The 24,154-nt window shown below is 34.9% G+C and overlaps 1 protein-coding gene across 3 annotated transcripts in view; it reads right to left on the bottom strand.

The window, feature by feature from the left end:
• The window catches only part of PDS5A (PDS5 cohesin associated factor A), a 141,190-nt gene that overhangs the window by 80,290 nt on the left and 36,746 nt on the right, over window positions 1–24,154 (bottom strand). For all 3 annotated transcript variants that reach the window (XM_045474986.1, XM_045474983.1, XM_045474984.1), the window contains exons 3-9: window positions 14,455–14,658; window positions 13,271–13,357; window positions 12,674–12,771; window positions 7,759–7,885; window positions 5,748–5,828; window positions 3,285–3,425; window positions 350–465 (exon numbers count right to left, since the gene is read on the bottom strand). In XM_045474986.1, the coding sequence (XP_045330942.1) occupies window positions 350–465; window positions 3,285–3,425; window positions 5,748–5,828; window positions 7,759–7,885; window positions 12,674–12,771; window positions 13,271–13,357; window positions 14,455–14,658 (854 nt within the window). The remainder of the gene's footprint in view (window positions 1–349; window positions 466–3,284; window positions 3,426–5,747; window positions 5,829–7,758; window positions 7,886–12,673; window positions 12,772–13,270; window positions 13,358–14,454; window positions 14,659–24,154) is intronic.

The following is a 24,154-nucleotide window of genomic DNA, read 5'->3' as shown; positions in this document are numbered from 1 at the left end:
CACTAGTAAATGAATACATTGCTGGACTGAGGAATGGCATGGCCTGGATCATTATGTCTTCAGTCTCATGATTTAAAAATCTTAAGACTGAACATTTTCAGATGTTGCCTAATGACATTATTTTAGCACAGAAAGATTAAAAAATGTTATGTGGTAAATAAAATAATAAGTATTTCTTCATAAAAAAATCTGATCTACAATTTGTTCTCCAAGAAAGACAGCAACATAGATACTAAAAAACAAACGTATCAATTGAAGTTTTGAAATGTATGGTTTTAATCAAGCAGACCATACTGACTGGCCTTTGAAACGTAAAAATTAGAATCCATAGAACTATATGTCCTCTTACCGTCCAAGAAAACATTGCCAAAGAGGACGATTCTGTGTTGCCAAATCAGAATCTTTAGAACCAAACAATTTAGCTAAAAGTCGAACAACAGCTAATCGTTCTTCTCCATCATTGCTCTAAGGAAAAAGAGAAAATAAATGAAGTCAAGGTTTATTCATCAGATTATAGAAAACAACATGATATATTCCCAAGAAGCTACAATTTCCTATTTCTGCTTACAATGACGAGAATTTTAAAATATCATATGCTCATATGCTCTTATTTACTATGTAGAAATTGATGTGAGTCCATGTTAGATCATTTGGTTCTTTGCTCTTATTTCACACCCCCTACAACTGCTAATTTATGGCCCCTCCAACTGCTTGTTTGCAATCTATAATGTAGAAATATGAAGATAATCATTCAATTCTAACATTCCCTAAGAGTTTGAGAAAAAATTCTGTGAAGGGAAAAGCTGCAAATAATTCCCACCCTAGTAAGTTTTCTTGTAAGAAATCTTTCCTGCCATTTGAGCTCCAGGGTAAACTCATATCAATTAAAATTTTGATATATGAAATTTTAAATGAGGATCCCCTAACTTACTGGAGAACAGGACACTGAAGAATGTCATGATTCAGGAAAACTCATTTTAATGGAAGAGCAAGAATTTTTAGAAGATTTAAAGGTCAGGTGAACTGAACGCTACAAAAAAAAATCAAAACTTAGTTTGAAGTTGTTTTTCGATAAAGGGCTCCAATTTTCTTATCCTAAATCAATATATGCTATGAATTCTGTTCCAGTTTCACTAGTGATGTCACATCTTAATAGAAATTAAATTATTCTGAAACCATACGGTATGTGAAACTTTAAAAATCACATATTCATGTGCTCACTTCGTTCGGCAGCACATATACTAAAAATCACATATTCACTAGGAAAACAAAGACAGTAACTAAAAGCAATTGCTAATTTTTTTCAAACATTCAAATTGTTTTTGAATACCAGAAATACCAGTAATACCAGAAATCAAATAAAGAAATATTAATGGAAAAAGATACTACATTAAAAAAATAAAGGCATAGGATATGGTCTTTTTTACGAATGGCTTATCTTTCAGGAATAGGGGTTTTATGGGTAAGAGAGGCACACTTATCAAACATGTAAAAATGAAAACTATATCAAGCTTTAACATTTATAATCATAAAAATGATTTTCTTTGATGAAGTTTTTCTCAAGCAATGTGACAACAATACAGATTAGAATCTTTTAGTAAGCCCAATCAACTAATCAACAGGATTTATTTTTTTAAAGAAAAATCAATCTATCTCTTAAATGTCAAAAACTAAAATAAGTAGAAGTTTTATTCTACTGGTAACTACTTCAGTAGTTTAGTGATTACTTCAAATGATGTGACATTTCATATCTATATTTTTAACTACTGAAACTGAATGAAAACTTGCCCCCCTACCTTTTTAAAATTTAAAATATATTCCTTGAGTGAAGTTGGAATATGGTTATAGTTATGGTAAATTTTTTTTGGTGCAAAAATCACTTGGTGTCTCCCTCAGTTACTTTAAGTCCACACAAAGAAACCTAGAAATCTAGTTCTTAATTCCTTCCCACCATCTATCATGGCAATCTTGTTTAAGGATTGAAGAGGTGTGAGTTTTCATATTCAGACTGTATGAAGAGATTGAGAGAAAAAATTTTAATGCCTTATACCTAGAAATAATTTGATATGGGAACATCTTTAGGCTGTTGTTAAATTCTTAATATTAAAAAATAAAACAAAACCTTGTTCTTCATGTGATATTTTCCACATAACAGGGTCTCTTTTTATTTTTTTTATTTATAACCCCCCCCCCCCACCCCAAGATATAACAGAATTTCTTAGAAGCTTGGTACGATGTCCTTTTATACTATAAATAATGAATATTTATAATAAAGACAATATGGACAATTCTTAATTATCATGTACACATGTTTTTTAAAAAGTCTAAAAATTGGAGTTCTAATCCTAAATTTTTATTTTTTTCTAATGCTTATTTTATTTTTGAGAGAGACAGAGCATGAGTGGGAGAGGGGCAGAGAGAGGGAGAACAGAATCTAAAGCAGGTTCCAGGCTCTGAGCTGTCAGCAAAGATTCCAGGGCAGGGCTCGAACCCACAAACCGTGATGTGAGATCATGGCCTGAGCTGAAGTTGGACACTTAACCAACTGAGCCACCCAGGTGCCCCTCAAATCTGTTTTAACTGTGTAACTGGGCAAAATACTTCATCTTAAGGTTTTCACTTCAAAAATCAAAACCATAATGTTGGTCCTAACTATACCACAGTTTGATTCAAGGATCAAGTAAGATACTGGATATATAATAAAGCCTTTCAAAAAGTCCAGAATATTAAGCAAATATAAGCTGTTATCTCCTATAGTGTGATTGGGATAGGAGATCAAGTGTCAAGTTTTCATATATTTGAGGAGTTATGAATTCCTTGTTGAGTTGGCCATAAAAAAAAGAGTATGCCCTAAGTCATACAGTAAAATTTTTGTCCTTGATCTATACTATGGAAGGTTCATACAGTTAAATCAAGACTCTTTGAGCACTCAGTTTGAAATCTTTTGAAGTTCTAAAACATACCTACATAATAATAAATACTATTTAATAACAATATGTATTGTAAGGGATAATACCATTTTGCATACCTATAATTTGTGTCATTGTGTTTATCAGATATTCAGCAACTAGGAGAGTTATAATTTTCCAATATAATTCTATGACACCCAAATGAGAGAGACTGTTTTACTGAAATGATTAAAAAATGTATACCTTAACTAAATGTAAGAAGTTGAACTCACGTTTTATTCTTTTATATAGAACAACTATATTTACATCTTTTACAGTTATATATAAATTTTTCTCTTAAAGCTTAAAGGGCTTAAAAATTATAGTCAGTCCTACCTTTAGTTTGAATTCAAGCTGCGGCATGACAGATAATAATAAATGCGGATCTATCGCAAAAAGTTCCTGAATCAGATCAAATACATGTTCTGACAAATCACTTACTGACGATCTTCCCAGCACCAGGACTTGATTGAAAAACTACAGGAGATAGTAAAAATAAAACATCCATTTAATTAAAAAATTTGACATGTTTTTTACACACATGTGTCTAAAAAACATAGATGTAGGCATTACATATATAACTGAAGGGGATGAAACAAAACAGGTATTTCAATTACTAATATATGATAGAACAGTCACTAAAATAAACCTCTAAATATCAAAATAGGAATGTCCAGGGAGAAAGATAAAAAAGATTAGCTTTCTTCCAAATTAAGATAGCATTTCTAGGAATCTTAACTTTCATAAAAACAAAACAACTTAGTTTTGTCACTCATTATAAAGAATTTTCAGAGAAATTTCTTTAAAACAGAAAAATTTTAAAGACAGTCTTTTTGTTTTTTATTCAAGTCTGACTAATTTTGCCATTAGTTTAATAAAAGAGAATACTTAGGGGCACCTGAATGGCTCAGTCAGTTGAGCGTCTGACTCTTGATTTTGGCTCAAGTCATGATCTCACAGTTCATGGGATCAAGCCTCGCGACGGGCTCAGTGCTGTCAGCACCTGGGATTCTCTCTTTCTCCCTTTCTCTGACCCTTGGGTAGAAAGGGTCACGCTGGCTGTCACAGGACTCTATCTCACAAACTGTGAGATCATGACCTGAGCCTAAATCAAGAGTCTGACACTTAACCGACTGAGCCACCCAGGCACCTTGAATTGTTTTTTTTTTTTTTTTTTAATACTCAGAGAAAGTCAAATACATTTGGATTCAGAGGACCAAGAGAAAGAAAAGGTGATGATATAAAAGCTAACTGATAATTTAAAAGAATGCTGGGAAGAAACAAAGACTATCAAAAGCACAAATTAAAAGAGACCTCTACTCCCTGCCAACATACATAACACACTTATAAAAAATATATTTAAGGGGCGCCTGGATGGCGCAGTCGGTTGGGCGTCCGACTTCAGCCAGGTCACGATCTCACGATCCGTGAGTCCGAGCCCCGCGTCAGGCTCTGGGCTGATGGCTCAGAGCCTGGAGCCTGTTTCCGATTCTGTGTCTCCCTCTCTCTCTGCCCCTCCCCCGTTCATGCTCTGTCTCTCTCTGTCCCAAAAATAAATAAACGTTGAAAAAAAAAAAAATTAAAAAAAAAAATATATTTAAAAATGCTAAAGAGGAAGTTGCACATAACTGACCTAAGTATATTTCTGGTAGTATCATCAAACAATATATGTCCTTTGAAAAGCAACATACATGAAAAGTTAGGTAATATTCATACTTATTATACAGACCATAGAAAAAAAATTAAAAATAGTTTTAACAAGTTAAAAAATACACATACACAAAAAATGAATAAGCACAGAACAGTAATTTTGGAAGGATATATGGAAGTCTATTGGTAGAGGTTATTTATGAGAACTAAAAAAAGGGTATTCAGGGTTGAAGAGAGACACTTTTCACTGTATATTCTTTTGTGAAAAGAAACTTAGTTTTACCATGTTTAAATATTAATTTAGTAATATAAACAATACTAATAATCCATACCACTGAATATACTCCCACTTGGGTTTTTTTTTTTTTATGTGGAAAATAACAATAGATAAATGCTACATTCACAAAGATAATTAATTACTAAAGAGAAAACATTGAACAAAATCTAAATGCAAGATAATAAGGAAATGGTTAGGTAAATTATGGGTATATGTCAGTTCAAAAAACATTTATAGTCATTTCTATTATAAATAAGATAATATTAAAATATAGAGATATATATAAATACAGACAATTCAAAATTTTATATAGCATATCTGAAAAAATAGAGGGGTATGAGCACATGTGCAACAGTGGAATTAACTGATACATTAAAAGAATTATAAATTACTCTAGATAAGTGATTTTTTTAGGTAAGAAAAAGAACTTCCATTCAATAAACTAAAAGCAGTATTCTTATTAATATGTAACAACTATTTAAGACAGAAACAAAACAGTTGAGAGGAATGACCCAGAAACATAAACATAAATGGACACAGAGAGCCAAAGGTAAAGAAAGGAGAAAGTAAGAGAGATCAGCATATTGGGGAGATAAAAAGATAAATATAAATACAAACGCAGTAAAAGGGGTGAAGTTGTAGACAAGTTTTCATAAAATATCTTCTATCTTATGCCATTTAAAAATGTCAAAGCTTATATATGTATTTTGTATTTGGTCACATCTGGATATATCAGTTCTTTTATGTATTTGTTTTAAATAGGTGAAACTGTTTATAGGCTAAATAAAACTATATGTAAAAGATTCCAGTAAGTTAATACAATGGATTAAGAATTATACAATTATAGAGTAAATATAAACAGAAATACATACATTGGCAATGCATGCCTCAATAGTCTGGACTGTCCTTTTCAACAGGACTTTTGCAAGGTCAAAGGACTGTTTATTTAAGTTCTGAAACACAATAAAAATATGCAAAGTTACAAAGGAGTTTGTGAATTTATGAGATAGCACCATAACGCTATTATCTTCAAATCTATAAACTATAAAGCAAAAAATATCACTGAATCTCATTTAAGGTTTTACCCAATATTCTCTAGATAAGTGGTCTTAAATGCAGAAGTTGCAAATAGTGCCGTAATTCAAAAACAAACGTACATTAGTTAGCCAAAAGCTCAACCCTATAGTATGTTTAGTTTTATTAAATAGAAAATGGACCTTAGGGTTTTTGGGTTTGTTAACCAGTTTGAACTGTCAATTCTACCCCTGAATCCTAAACGAATACACACACACACCCTAACCCATTATCCTAAGTATTTCATTGTCTAATCAATATGTCCTCTAAGAAAGAGTACACCTGCAAAGTATCTCAAGAAAAACAGCTGGTCAATTATACTTGTGAAATGTTGAATACTGTGTTTGCTCCTCAAGATTCCCTGTACACTGTAACAAATTAAAGGGTCTGAGAAAGATCACAGAAAAGACATATTTAATTTTTAAAAACTTACTTGGAATGGATTTCTCATTTTAAAGAGTACCTATCAATATCTCTATACTTGGGAGTTTTGGACCAAACTGAGATTCATTCACCATCATCCTGCACCTCTCCCAAAAAGATGCTAGGAAACTTTTTATGCAAAGAGCCAGATGGTAAATATTTTAGGCTTTTTGAGTCATACAGTTACTGCTGCAACTATGCAATTCTGCTGTTGAGCACAGCCATAGGCAAAATGAAAATGAATGAGCATGGTTGTATTCAAATAAAATTTTATTTACATAAATAACTAGTAGGCCAGATTTGGTTCACGAGCCACAGATTCTTGACCCTTGCTCCAAGATTTTATTCTACTGGCCAAAGGATAAGATTAGCTCAAAATTAAGGCAACCTTTCTATTTCCTAAAAGGAAATATATGTATATGTATGTATGTATATATATATATATATATATATATATATATATACACACACACACACACACATATATATATACACACACTAAATATGCTATCTATTCCTCAGAGTTTCTCCTTTCTTATTTTGCCTGACATATACTTCCCCCTGTTTGCCATACTCTCAAAATTCTGGCCAATTACAGATTCATTTGAATTAATAAAATGCAAATCATATTTAGAGGCAGGAGAAGAACGTATAATAATTAACTGTGTTATTAGAGAAGTGTAATTAGATACACCTTTCATCTAACATCTGATAATAGATCACTGAACCATTAGAGGAAAAGAGCAAGAAGGTGAATATCACTAAGGCAGACTGAGTATGGCCCTGTGGTAGAGTCTGTGGAAAGCTAAGTCCTTCAGTTCCTTAGGAAGACTTAGCAGAGAGAAACAGAAAAAGGAACCACAGGGAGAAATACACAGCTCTGCATCATCTCTTTCCCCTTAACATTAACCATATAGTTCCTGCTTCTACCAAATCTCTTTTTCTGAAAATGGCCAAGAAAAATGTAGGATATGGATTCTGAAAAGAAATACAATTCCTATGTTCCACGTCTATGTTATAAAGGAGGCAATATTTTTTTCTTTCCATGAAAACCCATAAACCACCCCCCCCACCAACCAAAATCTAACCAAGACAGTACTCTCACTTCTTTTAATTCCCACATTCGATATGAGTGGTGAATGTGAAAAATTCTTGTTTTCCAGAAAATAGGCAGCACTTCACTGAATGAAAATCTTCTACCATTATAATATGTTAATCAGTAAACCTTCTAAAAACAATGGCTACAAGACTGATGTGTGTTACATTATTTTATTTGGGACTGGAGAATGATAGTGGGAATAATTACATGACATTGCAATCAGTGAAAAACAACTATTTTTAGTTGTTAAACAACATTAACCTTTAATATCTTCATACTATACAGACCTTATGTGCAGGAATGAGGTTAATAAGAATGGAGTCCAATAATTCTTGAGTAACTCCATCACCTTCCATGATGATAGAACTCATCAAGTCTAGCATGTGCATTTGTACCTTTTTATTGTGGCTATTGCTTAAAAAAAAAACAGAAAAGAAAAAAAATCGGGCTTACAAAAAGAAAATTAAATTTCCCAGTTTAAAACAACTATCTCAGATATAAAAGAATTTTCCACTAGAGGGAACCATGCCAATAATGGCAAAGAAATTTTGATTGCTCTATTTACTTTCTCCCTCAGCTGTATGGTACCGTATTTTACAAAACCAAAGACCTTTAAAATGAATTAAGTCGCTATACAATTAGGATTCAGAGTGAGTTAAATTCAACCAAACAAAAACATCAACTTCAAAGAAAGGACATCTTTGCTTACATGACCCCAGATTCTAAAAGGTGATAAGATTTCAATTAAGAAAGTACAAGATAATGAAAGCAGACAGTCTTTCATCCCTTGTATCCTTTTAGATCTTAATATATTTCCCAAAATAAAACTTTATATAAACACCAAAACAGCCTCAACCAATACAAGTAATTTTTGCTATAAATCTTTGTCACTAGAGATTTAATTTACCAATACTGAAATCAAAAGTCTCATATCAAATGTTTACCAGAATTTATGACTAGAAGGTTCTGAAAACGTCAGTAGGTATCTCTCAAAGAATTTCAAATAAATGAAAAATCAAGCCTAGAGTCACTTTTACTCCTACTTCCTTAGCCAGTGAAGAGTCAAATGTAGGCTTCCTCAATAAATGTCTCTACCGCTGATATAGTACTTATCTAAAAAGACTAGCTATAAAATCTTTATAAGTGGTAGAACATCTAGTTTTCTCTCCTTCTGACTGCATCTTAACTAAAGACCTGACCTGTCTACTTTCACATTTATCAGATATATACGTAAAGACAAATCAAAAGAAATGATATAATTTAGTTATACTACTATATACAGGGAAGTTTAAATCAAGACCAAATTTTAATATTATTTACGTATCTCTTAATTAAAAAAAATAATAACATGAAATAATGTATAGGAGACCTGTGGAGCACTTGATGGTAAAATGCAAAGATGAAAATTTCTTAAGTTGGTAGAAAAATTATCACATTAGATACACCGTTTCCTAGAACTTTTGGAAAGATACCCCATTGCATGCCTTCTTCCAAATATCCTGTCTACTAAAGGATATTAGATCATGATGAATCAACTATATAGTGTTAAGGGGTAGTGTGTGTAAGGGGGTTAAAAAAAAAAAAAAAAAGAAATATTCAGGTTGACACACACACACACAAAAAGTGAAGAGAGCAGTTAACTCTCAGACCCAAATATACTTTGGGATAGGAAAGGACTAAAGTGAAGATGGTTTCAACAGGTTCTAGTCAAGATGCAATAACTGGGATAGAATTTACCTTCCTACCTGAAACAACTAAAAAACTGAACAAAATATATGAAACAACAGTTTTCAGACATTGAACATCATGCACATGTTTCTGAGAGAGGTTGACAATTTTCCCAGCTTATTGACTGGTAAGTTTCCAGTGTGGGTAGGGAAGATCCTGACAGAGACTAGTGGTTTTCCTGAGTCCGGAAAGACTAGAGTTTGCAGGGGAAAGACTAGAATATCAGAGGGGAGAGACCTATTCAGAAAGCAGGTTTGTAAAGGGTATCCCCTGAATCTTCAAATACTTAAAGACCAGGACTTGCATGTGAAGCAATTTCTTCAGTTTAGGGAAGATACTACCTGAAAGGAGGGAGCAGAGCGAAGAATCCTTGGAACTTACAAAGATCTTAGAATAGTGCATTTTCCAATCACAATAGAAAAATCTCACAGTTCACAGAGCATCTCGTAGTGGGAAGGCTAAACCTACATATCCAAGCCTCAGTAAGTCTCAAGCACAAGAAGAAGAAAGAAAACTTCACGATGGTACATCATAATCAAATTGCTTGAAACCAGTAATAAAGGTAAAATCTTAAAAGTGGGTAGAGAAAAAAAGATACATTGTGTAGAGAGGGACAAAGATTAAAAATGAAAAAGCTTCTCATTAGAAACAATGAGAACCAGAAAAAGATGGAGCAACATCTTTAAAAGTACTGAAAGAGAGAAAAAAAAGAAAAAAGCCTATCAACTTAGAACTCTTACCATGAAATAACTTTCAAAAATGAAAGTGGAATAAAGATATTCAGACACATAAAAACTGAAAGAATTCTATCAGCACCAGACCTGAACTATAGAACATGTTAAAGGAAGTCCTTCAGACTGAAGAAAAATAATAGCACACAGAAATCTGCATCAACACAAAGAAATGAGGAGCACCAGACAAATGGTAAATGTGTCAGTAAATACAAATCAATGAGCTTCTCTTTCAAAAGTCAAGTCTTTTACTCATACCTCATTGTGAATTAAGTAGATAGATAATGAGGTCAACAATAAACTTAGATCTTTAGGTTCAGGAAATAAAAATATTAATGGATCAAAGAAAGATGTGTGTATGTACAAGCAATTGAGAGAGGAAAGAAGTGTAAGGGCAGAGTGCGAAATGGACTTAAGGGGATATTTAAGGTCAATAAGATGGGCAGACTGATGGCAGTTTTAGGAGTTTTTAAATTTTGTTGATTTTAATTTTATTTTTTTTATTTTATTTTATTTTATTTTATTTTTATTTTTATTTTTATTTTTTATTTTTTTTTAAATTTTTTTTTTTTCAACGTTTATTTATTTTTGGGACAGAGAGAGACAGAGCATGAACGGGGGAGGGGCAGAGAGAGAGGGAGACACAGAATCGGAAACAGGCTCCAGGCTCTGAGCCATCAGCCCAGAGCCCGACGCGGGGCTCGAACTCACGGACCGTGAGATCGTGACCTGGCTGAAGTCGGACGCTTAACCGACTGCGCCACCCAGGCGCCCCTGTTGATTTTAATTTTAAAAGAAAAAGTTGCGAAAATGTGACAGGATGCACAAAATGGCCACAAATTATTCTCATCTCTGTATTCATATGCCTTTAAAATGTTGTTCCTCCCATGAAGATATGGAGTCTAACCAACCTTTGTATCTGGGCTTGATCATGTGCTTTGTTTGGCCAATAAAATATAAGTAAACATAAAGTGAGTAGAGGTTTAAAAAGTGCTTGTGAGGTAAATCATGCTTTTTCTTGCTACTTTTGAAACCTAGTCAGCATTTGAAAAGTCCTGGGCTACCTTGCTGGATGATGAGAAGATGAGAGAGACACATGACCTAGTTGTCCTATTTCTCAGCCAACTGCCAGACGTCTTGCCAACTGACTGCAAATACATAAGTGAGACCACCCCAAACCAAAAAGAATTGCCAAGCAGAATCATGAGCTAAATAAGATGGGGGCTATTTTAAGCTACCAAGTTTTGGGTTGTTATGCAGCAGAAGCTAACTAACACAAAAGGTAAAGTTTATATACTTTACCATTTATTTACAGGCCTTCAGTTAGTTGCCACAGGAAGCTTTTTTCTCATGCAGTCTCTCTATAAACGTCTATTTCTATACCATTGCAGTCCAGTCCTTTCCTGTTTATTCCAGGTTAAATTCTATTCCTACCATTCTATCTAAGGAAATACAAAACATGACAGTATTCATAAAAAACTACAGAAAACCCTAGAAATGTGCTGTCCAATATGGAAGCCATTAAATAATAGCCACTTGGCTATTAAACACTTGTAGTATGAACAGAACCACATATTGAAACAATAATGCTTTTGGAGGGGCGATTAGGTGGCTCAGTTGGTTAAGCATCCGACTTGGGCTCAGGTCATGATCTCGCAGCTCATGAGGTAGAGCCCTGTGCTGGGCTCTTGTGCTGACAGCTGAGAGCCTGGAGCCCGCTTCAGATTCTGTGTCTCCCTCTCTCTCTGCCCCTTCCCTGCTTTCTCTCTCTCTCTCTCTCTCTCAAGAATAAATAATAAACATTAAAAAAAATTTTTTTTTAAATAATGCTTTTGGATATTGTGGGATAAAGTATATTATCAAAATAAATTTTACTTGTTTCTTTCTATCTTTCTAAATGTGGTTCCTAGAAAATTTTAAATTTAGGGTGCCTGGGTGGCTCAATTGGTTAAGCATCCAACTCTTGATTAGGCTCAGGTCATGATCCCATGGTTCGTGAGTCTGAGCCCTGCATCAGGCTCCAAACTGACAGTGCAGAGCCTGCTTGAGATTTTCTCTTTCTCTCTCTCTCTCTCTCTCTCTCTGCCCCTTCCCCACTTGTGCACATGTTCTCTCTTTCTCAATAAACTTTATAAAAAATTTTTAAAATTTATGTGAGATATGTTTGTATATAGTGCAATGCTATAAAACATATCTCAGAAAAATGCTTGGTTTACTGTACAAAAAAAACAGAACAACAAAACACAACACAACACGGACTGAAATCAAGAGCTTGGGCTGTCCTGTTCAGTGATGTGTCCTTGGGCAAGCTACCACACTCCTTTCCCTGTGCATTACTGTCCCTACTTATGTAAAGAGCAATGCTTAAGATTTTTTTCTAGCTCAAAAATGGGAGTCAGTGTGCTTCCACTGAAGTACTATGATTTCCAGCACTCACTAATGGTACTTAAATACTTATAATTTCCACCTCATAACTTAGTACTTCATTATATAAGGTCTCACACCATTTGCTTTATAAGATTCAACCAATATGACTGATACTATAATTTCAAATGGTAGTATGAGAGCAAAGGCAGCTTTCAGACAACAGATCTTATGTTCCTCTTCATTTCAAGTCTTCTAAGGAAAACACCTTGTTAAAAATCTAAAAGATCTTAGTTACAGGCACAGTACACAGTACACAGTACTCCAATATATGCACAGCAAGAAAAAAAGACAAACAAATGCTTAAAAAATAACTTACTTGATCACTGAGAAGAGAGTCCTAAAAAGTTGAATAAAAATTTCATTGCAATCTTCCAATTCGAAGCAGATGTTATATGATTTAACCCAAGCTAAGTTCTTAAATAAATAAATAAATGATTATTTACACATGCACAGAATAATTACACAAAAGCAAACTCATTACTAAAATTTCATTTTCAGAATTACAAATGTATATTAAAGCTTATGAAGATCCAACTATACAAAATTAAAGTTGTTAAACTTTAGTTCTTTATATACTGTGACCTTTAAAAGACCTCTATCTGTTAGCATTATCCTTTAACTGAAAAATACTAAACTGTTAGATATTAGTAGACATATACACATACTATATACAAGGAACAGTGAAAATTAATTCAACTTAATCCCTCTTCAGACTAGAAGAGAATAAAAATAGAAAAATGAAAACAGAGTTTCAAATAGAATAGATTTTCCAGCAGAATGTACTTCATCTTAAAGAAGATATTTTATTAAAGGGGATTTGTATAAAACAAAAAAAATTCATTTTACCCAAGAAAGTTACTACAAGGAATTTATTACACGAATAGCATGATATTTATTAAAATTTTTTTTTTACCTCTAATAAATAAAAGTATCTATTAAACTGTGGACTCTTTGTATCCTCCAAACCTTTTAATTGTCTGGTAATAAACAAAAATATGTCCTGTTAAAACAAAATAAAATACATTAGTTTAGATACAAATACTTAATACTCTTTCTTTCACAATACACTAATAATAATCTGTATATATATTCTCTATTACATATTATAAAACAAAATTCTCCTTTAGCTGAATGACTTGAGTGAGACTGGTTTAGTCCATTATTCCAAATAATGAGAACAGAGCAAATCATATAAAATTATATCCTTTAGAAATGATTAAAAAAAAAAAAAGTTTACTATTGCCATAAATCTTTAGGCTTTCTCATTCTAGGAGAAACATAAGTTCTGTATCTTATTACCCTTTCTTCGACTACAGAACTTCTACTTACTATCTTCATCTTGCATTATGCCAAACAACCGTCTTCATTTTAAGAATCTGCACAAGAGTCTTTCCATTACTATTTCCTACCTGTAAATAGTAATTTTAGTATCTAGCTTGAATCTGTTGTGCAACTACAAATTTGTGTGGAACAAAAATAATAACAGACTGGTTTAAAGGTTGTACTTTTCATGACAATAGTGTGCCATTTCTTAATAAGCTTTCTTTAGAAGTTTTAACCCCAAATAGAATCAATATGCAAAAAACTGACTTGAGGACTATTAAAAAGAAAGCAGCTCAAAGTATTAAAATTTGCCAAGAATAAAATTATTCAGAATATGGAGTGAGCTCAAGAGGAACTGAAAAGAATTCCTCAAACATTCCAAACAAAGGCAGAAATCTCCAAGATGAGCATAATGTAATTGTGCATGTAACTTGCAGGGGGAAATCATCATTTGAATATGTAAATTCTGTTACACTACTGTTTTAAAAGTGTCATTAATCCACTATTTATCCCTACAATTCAGCCATCTGGGCTTTGTGATGGGTTACCATGAAGGTTACAGATGAGGAGACAGGGACTAGTTTTGATCTAAACCCTAAATGCCTCATAAAAATACCATTTTTGTGGATATACAAAGAATTTTAATTGAATGAATAATTTGTTTTACAATTTATGATATAATCTTATGATGATAGGTGAATAATAATAAAAACTATGTCCCTAAAGGTAACCTAAACTAGAAAAGTAAACTAATTCTGTAAAGACTATATTTACCTTAAGTTTATCGTGGGAAGTATACGGAGCTTCTGGGGCATAGATTCGAAAGATGTCAGCCAAACAACATGCTACAAGGAGACGCACATCTTTATTGGGATTCCTGAGGAAAAATTCAGATGCAAGATGCAAGGCTAGTGGGAGATACTGCTGTTTTTCGTCTTCTGAGTCCTGATCCATATCCATAAAAGTTTTTACTACCATCTGAAAAAATGTATGAAAGGAAAAAAAAAAATACTCAACTCCTAATATTTAGAAATTAGTAGAGGATATATATTTTTTAAAACTCATGTCCATTACAACACAAACTAGTAATCATTATCAGAGGATTCATAATCAAGTGTAGTATGGACACTTTAACAATATTCTTCCAATCCTTGAGCCTGGATTCTTCGTGAGAGTCATTTAAGACTGTTATCATTTTACACCTACCCCAGGTAAAAAGTTCTTAGCTTCATATGAACAGCCAAATTCATATGATATTTTGTAACATCATCAATTATGTTTCTTTTATATTTTATTATAAAAGCTGTCTTGACTTTGGCTCTTTTATTTTTAAGTATTTAAAAAAATTATTTATTTATTCTTGGGGGTGAGGGAGGGAGCAACACATGAGCAGGAGACGGGCAGAGAGAGAGGGACAAAGAGAAAAAGAGAATCCCAAGCAGGCTCCACACTGTGAGCATGGAGGCCCATGCAGGACTCGAACTTAGAATCACAAGATCATGATCTGAGCAGAAATCAAGAGTCAGATGCTTAACTGACTGAGCCACCCAGGCACCCCACCCCCTTTTTTTAAAGTTTATTTATTTGAGAAAGAGAGAGAGATCGTGTGTGCGCTTGTGTGCAAGCAGGGGAGGGGTAAAGGGAGAGAATCCAAAGCAGGTTCTGCACTCTCAGCATAGAGCCTGATGCAATGCTGAAGTCTCACAAATTAGGAGATCATGACCTGAGCCAAAATCAGTGTTGGAGAGGATGTGAGAAATAGGGGACCCTCATGCACTGTTGGTGGGAATAAATTGGTGCAGCCACTGTGGAAAAGTGTTGAGGTTCCTCAAGAAATTAAAAATAGAAACCATACACCCCAGTAATTCCATTTCTGGTTATTTACCTGAAGAAAATAAGAACACTAATCAGGAAAGATATATGCACCCTGATGTTTACTGCACCATTATTTACAATAGCCAGGATATGGAGGCAACCTAAATGTCCACCAACAGATAAGTGGATAAAGGTGATATATACACACACAAGAGAATATTACTCAGCCATAAAAAAAGAATGAAATCTTGCTATTCATGACACAGATGAACCTACAGGGTACTATACTAAGGGAAATAAATCATACAGAAGATGACATTACCATATGTATTGAATTTTATCATTTTTTCTGCACCTACATATTTTCCTAATTCTGTGAAAGTAAATCCCACTGACTAGTCTTCTAATTTTAATCCAAGTTTCTATTCCTAAAATCCAATTTTAGTCCAAGCTTCCATTTTAAAATAAAGCCAACTAGGTCATTGCATTTGTACACTTCTAGATTTGAGATGCTATTATTTCAATTTTTGCATTTCTATTCATGAAAGAAACTGACCTGTAACTTTAAGACAACTTGTCCATTTTAGAAATGAGGTTGTACTGGCTTAAAACAAATTGAGAAGCGATCCCTTCTCTTCTACCATGGAAAGTCTGTAGTAAGACTGGTTTTATCTTTCTTCCTTAAATATTTAGTGAAGTTCAACTCATCAAAGAAGGAATCATAAAGGAATTTAGAAAATACTCTGAACTGAATGACAATGAAAATATAAATTATCAATACTTGTAGGATGCAATTAAAGCTGTATTTATGGGAAATTTATAGCCATAAAAGTATACATCAGAAGAATGAAAAATCAGTGATCTACATGTCCATCTCAAGCAGTTAGAAAAATACCAAGTTAAATAAAAAGGTAGAATCAAAAGAGGAAAAATTAAGAACAGACACCAATGAATTGGAAAACAAACATACAAAAGAGAAAAACCAAATAATGCCAAATGTTGATTGTTGAAAAGACTGATAGAATTGACTTGCCTCTACAGGAATAAATCGAGGAGAGAGAGAGAAGTCACAAATTACCAGTATTAGGAATGAAAAAGAGGACATATTACCCATTCTAATAATAATAATAATACATGGTGGGGGGGCTGTCACATGAAATACACTATCTGAATAATCCTCTTTTTTTTTAAGTTTTATTTTTGAGACACAGAGAAAGTGCATGCGTGGAGGGGGAAGGGCGGGTGCGGGGTGGGGTGGGGTGGGGAGGTGTACTGGGGAATCCCAAGTAGGCTAACTGTGAGATCACGATCTGAGCCAAAATCATGAGTTGGACACTCAACTGACTGAGCCACCCAGGTGCCCCTTGTGGGAAGGTTTTTAATTTCAGATTCAGTTTCTTTACACAGAAACAGGACTATTCAGGGGCACTCGGGTGGCTCAGCCGCTTAAGTGTCGAACTTCAGGGTCTGACTTCAGCTCAAGTCACAATCTCATGATTCATGAGTTTGAGCCCTGCACTGGGCTCTGCGACAGCGCAGAGCATGCTTTGGATCCTCTGTCCCCCTCTCTCTCCGCCCCTTCCCCACTTGTGCTCTCTCTCTCAAAAATAAATAAACATTAAAAAAAAAAAAAAAAGAGGTAGCCAGTAAATGAATGTCTCACTCACAAGGTTGATGACTCCTTCAAAGCTAATTCAGCCAAACTTTGAAGTCATTTAGAAATATCTTACTAAGTATTCTGAAGCAATCTGAGCAAATTCAGTTGCAGGTGAGAGTTAAAGTAAAAAAGGCAAACTGTACTCCTAAATGCCATAACTAAAGAGTTTTATATTTTATTATACATGAAATGGGAGTCATCAAAAAATATATGTCAGGAGAAAAGTATATGTATTTGTCATCTACTGCTATGTGACAAAATACCCCCAAACTCCATGCCTTAAAACAACAAACATTTATTTGTCACACAGTTTCTGTGGAGGCAGAATCGGAGAGTGACTTAGCTAGGTGGTTTTGCTTGAACTCTCACATGAAACTGTAGTCCATCAAGGCTACAATCATCTGAAGGCCTGACAAACCTAGAGGATTTGTTTTGAAGGCAGATCATTCACATGGTTGGTAAGTGGGTACTGGCTTTGGGCAAAAGGCATCAGTTCTTCTCTATAGGGGCTCTCTGGACAGGTGCTTGAGTGTCCTCATGGAATGGCAGCTAGCTTTCTCCCAGTAGTGACCCAAGAATGCAAGCTGTACACGGCAATCTTTTTTTTTGTTTTTTAATATTTATTCATTTTTGAGAGACAGAGCGTAAGTGGGGGAGGGGCAGAGAGAGAGGGAGACGTAGAATCTGAAGCAGGCTCCATGCTCTGAGCTGTCAGTACAGCAGCTAATATGCAGGGCTAAAACCCATGAACCGGGAGATCATGACCTGAGCTGAAGTCAGATGCTCAACCAACAGAGCCACCCAGGCGCCCCATAAATGGCAATCTTTTATGACGTACCCTCACAAAGCATATACTTTCATTTCCACAATAGCTTATTAATTACTCAGGAGAGTCCTATTCAGCTGGAATATAAGGAAAGGAAGATCATTCAGGGCCATCTTGGAGGCTACCTACCATAGTATGTCTCCTAATATTTTCATCTTGTTTGGTCCTCTCTCACAAAGACTCTGGGTTTGAGCTCATGACTTACTTTGACCAACAGGACATTAGCAAAGATAAAGCAAGGAGAGGCCTGATAACCACTTGCACACCGGGGCTGGAATGCTTCCTACTGGAACCTAGCAGCCACACTTAAGAAAACCAGACTATCCAAGAAAGAAGAGACCACGCGTACAAACCTGGAAGATGAGAAACACACAAAGAGGCAGACTATGTAGAGAACTCAGAGCTCTAGCTGAGCTCCCAGCTAAATTTAGCTTGTAAGAGTAACCCCAGCTGATACCACATGGAGCAGTCAAATCACAGAACTGTGAGAAACAATAATTTTAACCCACTAGGTCTTTACACAACAAAAATTAACTGAAACCGCATCCATTCTGCAGTTTTTTAAATATTCCTTTCTGTACTGCAGAGGCAGGAAAGCTAAAAACTATATATCCTAGGTTCCCTTACAATAGGGTTACAGTTGTAATTTTGGTTTAGCCAGTCACAAGTACTTATTCATGATTTTGTAAGTGGAATTGTGGAAGAAGTTGTATTACTATTGCTTCTACTATTATCTCTATACAGATATAGATATATATTTTTTGGCTGGCAACTGTGAAGTAAAGGCATTTTGTGGTGTAGAGTAGCAGCAGTAGCATTAAGCTTTGAAGAGACAGGAAGGATGCATCCATTTTGTGCTGGTACTGAACTATTAGGTGTGTGAGGCTCTAGAGCAATCATTATGGCAAAGGTTTACTTATGACAATATTTCCTAGAAGTAGGTACAATTATCATCTAAGTTTATGGATAAGGTAGGTTGTGCACTCTGGATCACAAAGTCCCAGAACAAGATCAATACCAGCACAGAAGGAAGGGAGAGAAGAAAATAAAGAAACTATTAGAGTGCGTCACATATGATAAGGTTATTATTTAGTTCAAATCTGGTTTCAGATTAATATCACATACATGGCTGTTTGAACTGGAGAGCACAATATAAAGTATTTCTTAACATGGGTTGTAGTAAAAAGTATTTTTTGAAAGCTATGATAATGCTTATTACTTCCTTGCCAATATTTTACATCCTATTTGGACTGACATATAATTTAACTTTTTTTAAAAAAACGTTTTTATTTATTTTTGAGAGAGAGAGAGAGAGAGAGTGCGCGCGCATGCACATGCGTATGTGCGTGAGGGGGGAAGGGACAGAAAGAGAGAGGGAGACACAGAATCCGAAGCAGGCTCCAGGCTCTGAGCTGTCAGCACAGAGCCCAACACAGAGCCCAAACCCACAAACTGCAAGATCGTGACCTGAGCCAAAGTCGGACACTTAAGCGACTGAGCCACCCAGGCACCCCACGTATGATTTAACTTATATGAAATATCCAGAGTAGTCAAATTCACAGAGACAGAAAGTAGAACAGTGATCATCAGTGATTAGAGGGAGGAGGGAATGAGGACTTAGTGTTTAATGGGTACAGAGTTTCCGTTAGGGATAAGGAGAAAGTTCTGGAGATGGATGGTGCTGATAGTTGCAGAACAATGTGAATGTACTTGATGCCACTCAACTGTTATTAAACATGGTTAAAATGGGAAATTTTATATTATGTATATTTTGCCACAATTTAAAAAATTGGTACAAATGACTTCTAAAACTGGAGAAATATTTTTCTTACTTACATGTTAATTAATGTAACAACCAAGCGAAATAAACACAAATATATCAAAATACGAGTTAAGAATATAAAGTTCTAGATGAAGTAATAACAGTGTAATAAAAAAAAAAAACAAACAGAAACACAAAAGAACATTTGGTCCTTAGGAATAGCTAGTTAAGTCTTCAAGAGAGGAATGCTATCATATACACTGTCATTAAATATAGACAACTACAGCATGAATGACCTAACCTGGCAAAAACACAGACGTGGATGACCGAACATCACTGTCCAGATGAGCCCAAATACAAACATCAAGAATGGCATCTTAAAGAACTGAATGTAGTGTTTTTGTTATAAATGGCTTTGTGCTCATATAGGGCATGGGAGTAGGGAGAGAGGAAAAGAGGAGTAAAAATGGAAAAAGTTAACATCTGGAGAACAAAGAAGGCTCTTTTTACGGTTCTTGCTGCTTTCCCAAGCCTGAAGTTATATCAAAATAAAAAACTAAAATTAAGAAAGAATATTTACCATAAAATACAGGACAAACACACATATACTAATAGTTGAAAGTCTCACCAAACAAGACTTGTCTGAAAAAAAGTTTCTGATTTTAATAGAACATATTTATCATTGCATTATTAGCTTGACATAGAAATGTCAGATATGGAAATATAATTACATTTACAAAGTATTCTAATTCTACTTTTAAAACTAAAAAATAGGGGTCTCTGGGTGGCTCAATTGGTTAAGTGTCTGACTTCAGCTCAGGTCATGATTTCACAGTTCGTGAATTAGAGCCCCATGTCAGGCTCAGTGCTGACATCTCAGAGCCTGGAGCCTGCTTCAGACTCTGTGTCTCCTTCTCTCTCTGCCCTTCCCCCACCCTCTCAAAAATAAACATTAAAAAAACTTTAAAAAATAAATTGCACGCTTCTTTCACCTAAATTTTGTTAGGAAAATAATTTTTGTCTGTTAACAGCTATATCCTTACTGATTAGAACAGTGACTGGCACAAAGTGGGCATACACTTTTTTTTTTTAAAGAATATTAAAATTCATGAAATGAAGGCACCCCTCAGATTTCCTCTAACCTAATCACCTAAACAGCTAACCTAATCACCTTTTAGATAATGTGTAAGACTTCACAAATTTCAACCAAGCCTGGGTGGCTTAGTTGGTTGGGCATCGAACTCTTGATTTAGGTTCAGGTCATGGTCTCCCAGTTTGAGATCCAGTCCCACATCAGGTTCTGTGCTGACAACACAGAGCCTCCTTGGGATTCTCTCCCTCCCTGCCCCTCCCCTGCTCATGCTCATAGGCTCTCTCAGAAATAAACATTAAAAAAAAAAAATTCAACTCCATTTAAAAATAAGGGAAGGGAGCAGCGCCTGGGCGGCTCAATCAGTTAAGCCTCAGACTCTTCATTTCAGCCCAGGTCATGATCTCCTAGTTCATGGGTTTGAGCCCCACATTGGGCTCCACACTGACAGTGCAGAGCATGCTTGAATTCTTTCTCTGACCCTCCCATACTCCTGTTCCCTCTCTCTCTAAATAAACAAATAAACTTAAAAAAAAAACAAAAAACAAAAAACAAGGGAGGGGAAGAAGTGGGAGAAGGGGAGTGGAAGACATACAGAGAGAGAAATGGAAAACTAGAGATATTAACTGAAGAAATGAGTTAATGGTAGGTCTAGTACTAAAAACTAAAAGCTCCATCTCAGGATTACTAATCTAATATCTTCCTGAACACCATTTTAACTCTCACATGCCAGGGTTTTAAGTTCTCAAAATTTTCTTCACTTTACTTTTATTATTCTCTTTCCTCACTAGGACTTTTAAATTCTGCAATGGCAATAAAATGTATTCATTTGTGTAGTCCAGAATCTATAAAACTGTACGGATACATAGCACTCTACTTGTTGAATTATGAATGTAACAACTAGTTCAGACAATCTCTAACATATGCTAATCTTTAAACAACAGCAAAAAAAATCCACCTTTCAGAGGTGAAAACATATACACATGGTAATTAAATAAACATAATTTTTATACTAAAATGGTGGCTCATTCACTGAGTATATACATGGACCACCAAATCAGAATGAGCACTGAGCTGTTTGCCAGTATGTATCCCTTTTCCAGTTTCATGTGATTATTTAAACATAAATCTTTCTATCTAATATACAGCTGAGGTGAAACCTGAAAGAGCAATTGAGGCAGGAACACAGTTAATGCATAAACCATTAGAACTACAAAAATAAGTCTATCTAATGCATATTCTAATTTTGGAGTTCAACAGATTAGAGCAGCCTTTGGGCCTAAAGCTCAAAGTTCAAGTGACATAGTGACCAAACTTAACAATTATTGTCTTTTCATTGCGCGTAGATTCTAAATCTCCTTCAAGAAAACTTCAATATTCTTTTTTTTTAATTTTTAAAAATGTTTATTATTTATTTTTTGTAAGAGAGACAGAGCACGAGCAGAGTAGGGGCAAAGAGAAAGAGGGAGACACAGAATCTGAAGCAGGCTCCAGGCTTCGAACTGTCAGCACAGAGCCCAACGCGGGGCTCAAACTCACAAATCATGAGATCATGACCTGAGCCAAAGTCAAACACTTAACCAACCAAGCCACCCAGGTGGCCCAAAAACTTCCATATTCTTAAGAGCCCCAACTAGTTATCTCAAAAGTGAGTTACTTTCGGGGCACGTGGGCGGCTCGGTTGAGTGTCTGACTTTGGCTCGGGTCATGGTCTTGAGGTTTGTGGGTTCGAGCCCTGCATCGGGCTCTGTGCTGACAGCTCAGAGCCTGAAACCTGCTTCAGATTCTGTGTTTCCCTCTCTCTCTCTGCCCCCACTCCCAAATAAACATTAAAAAAAAAAAAAAGTGAGTTACTTGCACACTGAATACAGTTTATAAAACTTACATTTCTTCTTATACCCTTCTTACATCATACCCTATTTTAGTCTAATTCTCAAAATCAAACTCAGTGCTTCCAAGTTGTTCTTAAAATATCTATTTTAATGTTACCACAATTCAAACCATGGTTCCCACCAACCAACATCTTATGACATTTTAAAACATAACTCATACTTTTATCTTACTTTTATGCATGTATATATACCTGTATGTATACATATGTATATACAGATGGGGTATGTGTATATATGTGTACATGTACACATATGTATATGAATATACTTGTAAATTTAAAGTGTATATTGATTTCAACTCTTCACTGTAGTCAAACTAGGATTGTTTATTATCTTCCAAAAACATCCTGAGCATCTTTATGGCTTTGCACAAAAATAAGAACTCAGAGAGCTCAACACTTAGTAAAGAAATATATGAATATATCTTTGAACTGCTTCTACCCCTAACCATACTCCTCACCTCAAAATACACTCTTGATTAAAATATTACCTGCTCTTAAAGTTTCTGCCCAAATTCTACTTCCTCTTCTTGAAGCCCAATTTGACCACCCTAGTCTGAAAGATCACTGACTCCTTTGAATTGTAAACACTTTATCAGTTACAAAGCATCACCTTGCTTACAAAGTCACCTTGCAATGGTTATTAATGTAAAAACCATGAATCCTCAAAACGATTTTGATCTAAGGTCTAGGGGCCACATTGTGCGTATTCTACACTGGTCCTATAAAGTAAGATATAAATGTGTAATGTTTTCTGAAGGAATGAAACATACTAGAATAATCTTGATGTGCTCTACACTTTAGTGGTCGACCAAGTCTGAGGATGGAAATCTCTCTGAAATTCTGATTTGTCATTAACTGTGCAATCAATATACATTTCAAGACTAAGGGCTAATATTAAGATAAAACCAAAAAATAAAAATAGAACTACCATATGATTCAGCAATTCTACTTCTGAGTATTTACCTGAAGAAAACAAAAACACTAACTTGAAAAAATATCTACACCCTCACATTCATTGACGCATTATTTACAACTCCCAAGATATGGAAACAACTTAAGTGTCCATAGAAGAATGAATAAAGAGGGGCGCCTGGGTGGCGCAGTTGGTTAAGCGTCCGACTTCAGCCAGGTCACGATCTCGCGGTCCGTGAGTTCGAGCTCTGCGTCAGGCTCTGGGCTGATGGCTCAGAGCCTGGAGCCTGTTTCTGATTCTGTGTCTCCCTCTCTCTCGGCCCCTCCCCCATTCATGCTCTGTCTCTCTCTGTCCCAAAAATAAATAAACATTGAAAAAAAAAATTTAAAAGAAGAATGAATAAAGAAATTGTGTTTTACGCACATGCACGCGCACACACACACACACACACACACACACACACACACTCACAATGGAATATTATTCAGCTACAAAAAATAATGAAATATTGCCATTT

Source organism: Leopardus geoffroyi, chromosome B1, assembly GCF_018350155.1.
Source record: "Leopardus geoffroyi isolate Oge1 chromosome B1, O.geoffroyi_Oge1_pat1.0, whole genome shotgun sequence".
Classification (NCBI taxonomy): domain Eukaryota; kingdom Metazoa; phylum Chordata; class Mammalia; order Carnivora; family Felidae; genus Leopardus; species Leopardus geoffroyi.
This window is presented reverse-complemented; position numbering and strand designations above follow the sequence as displayed.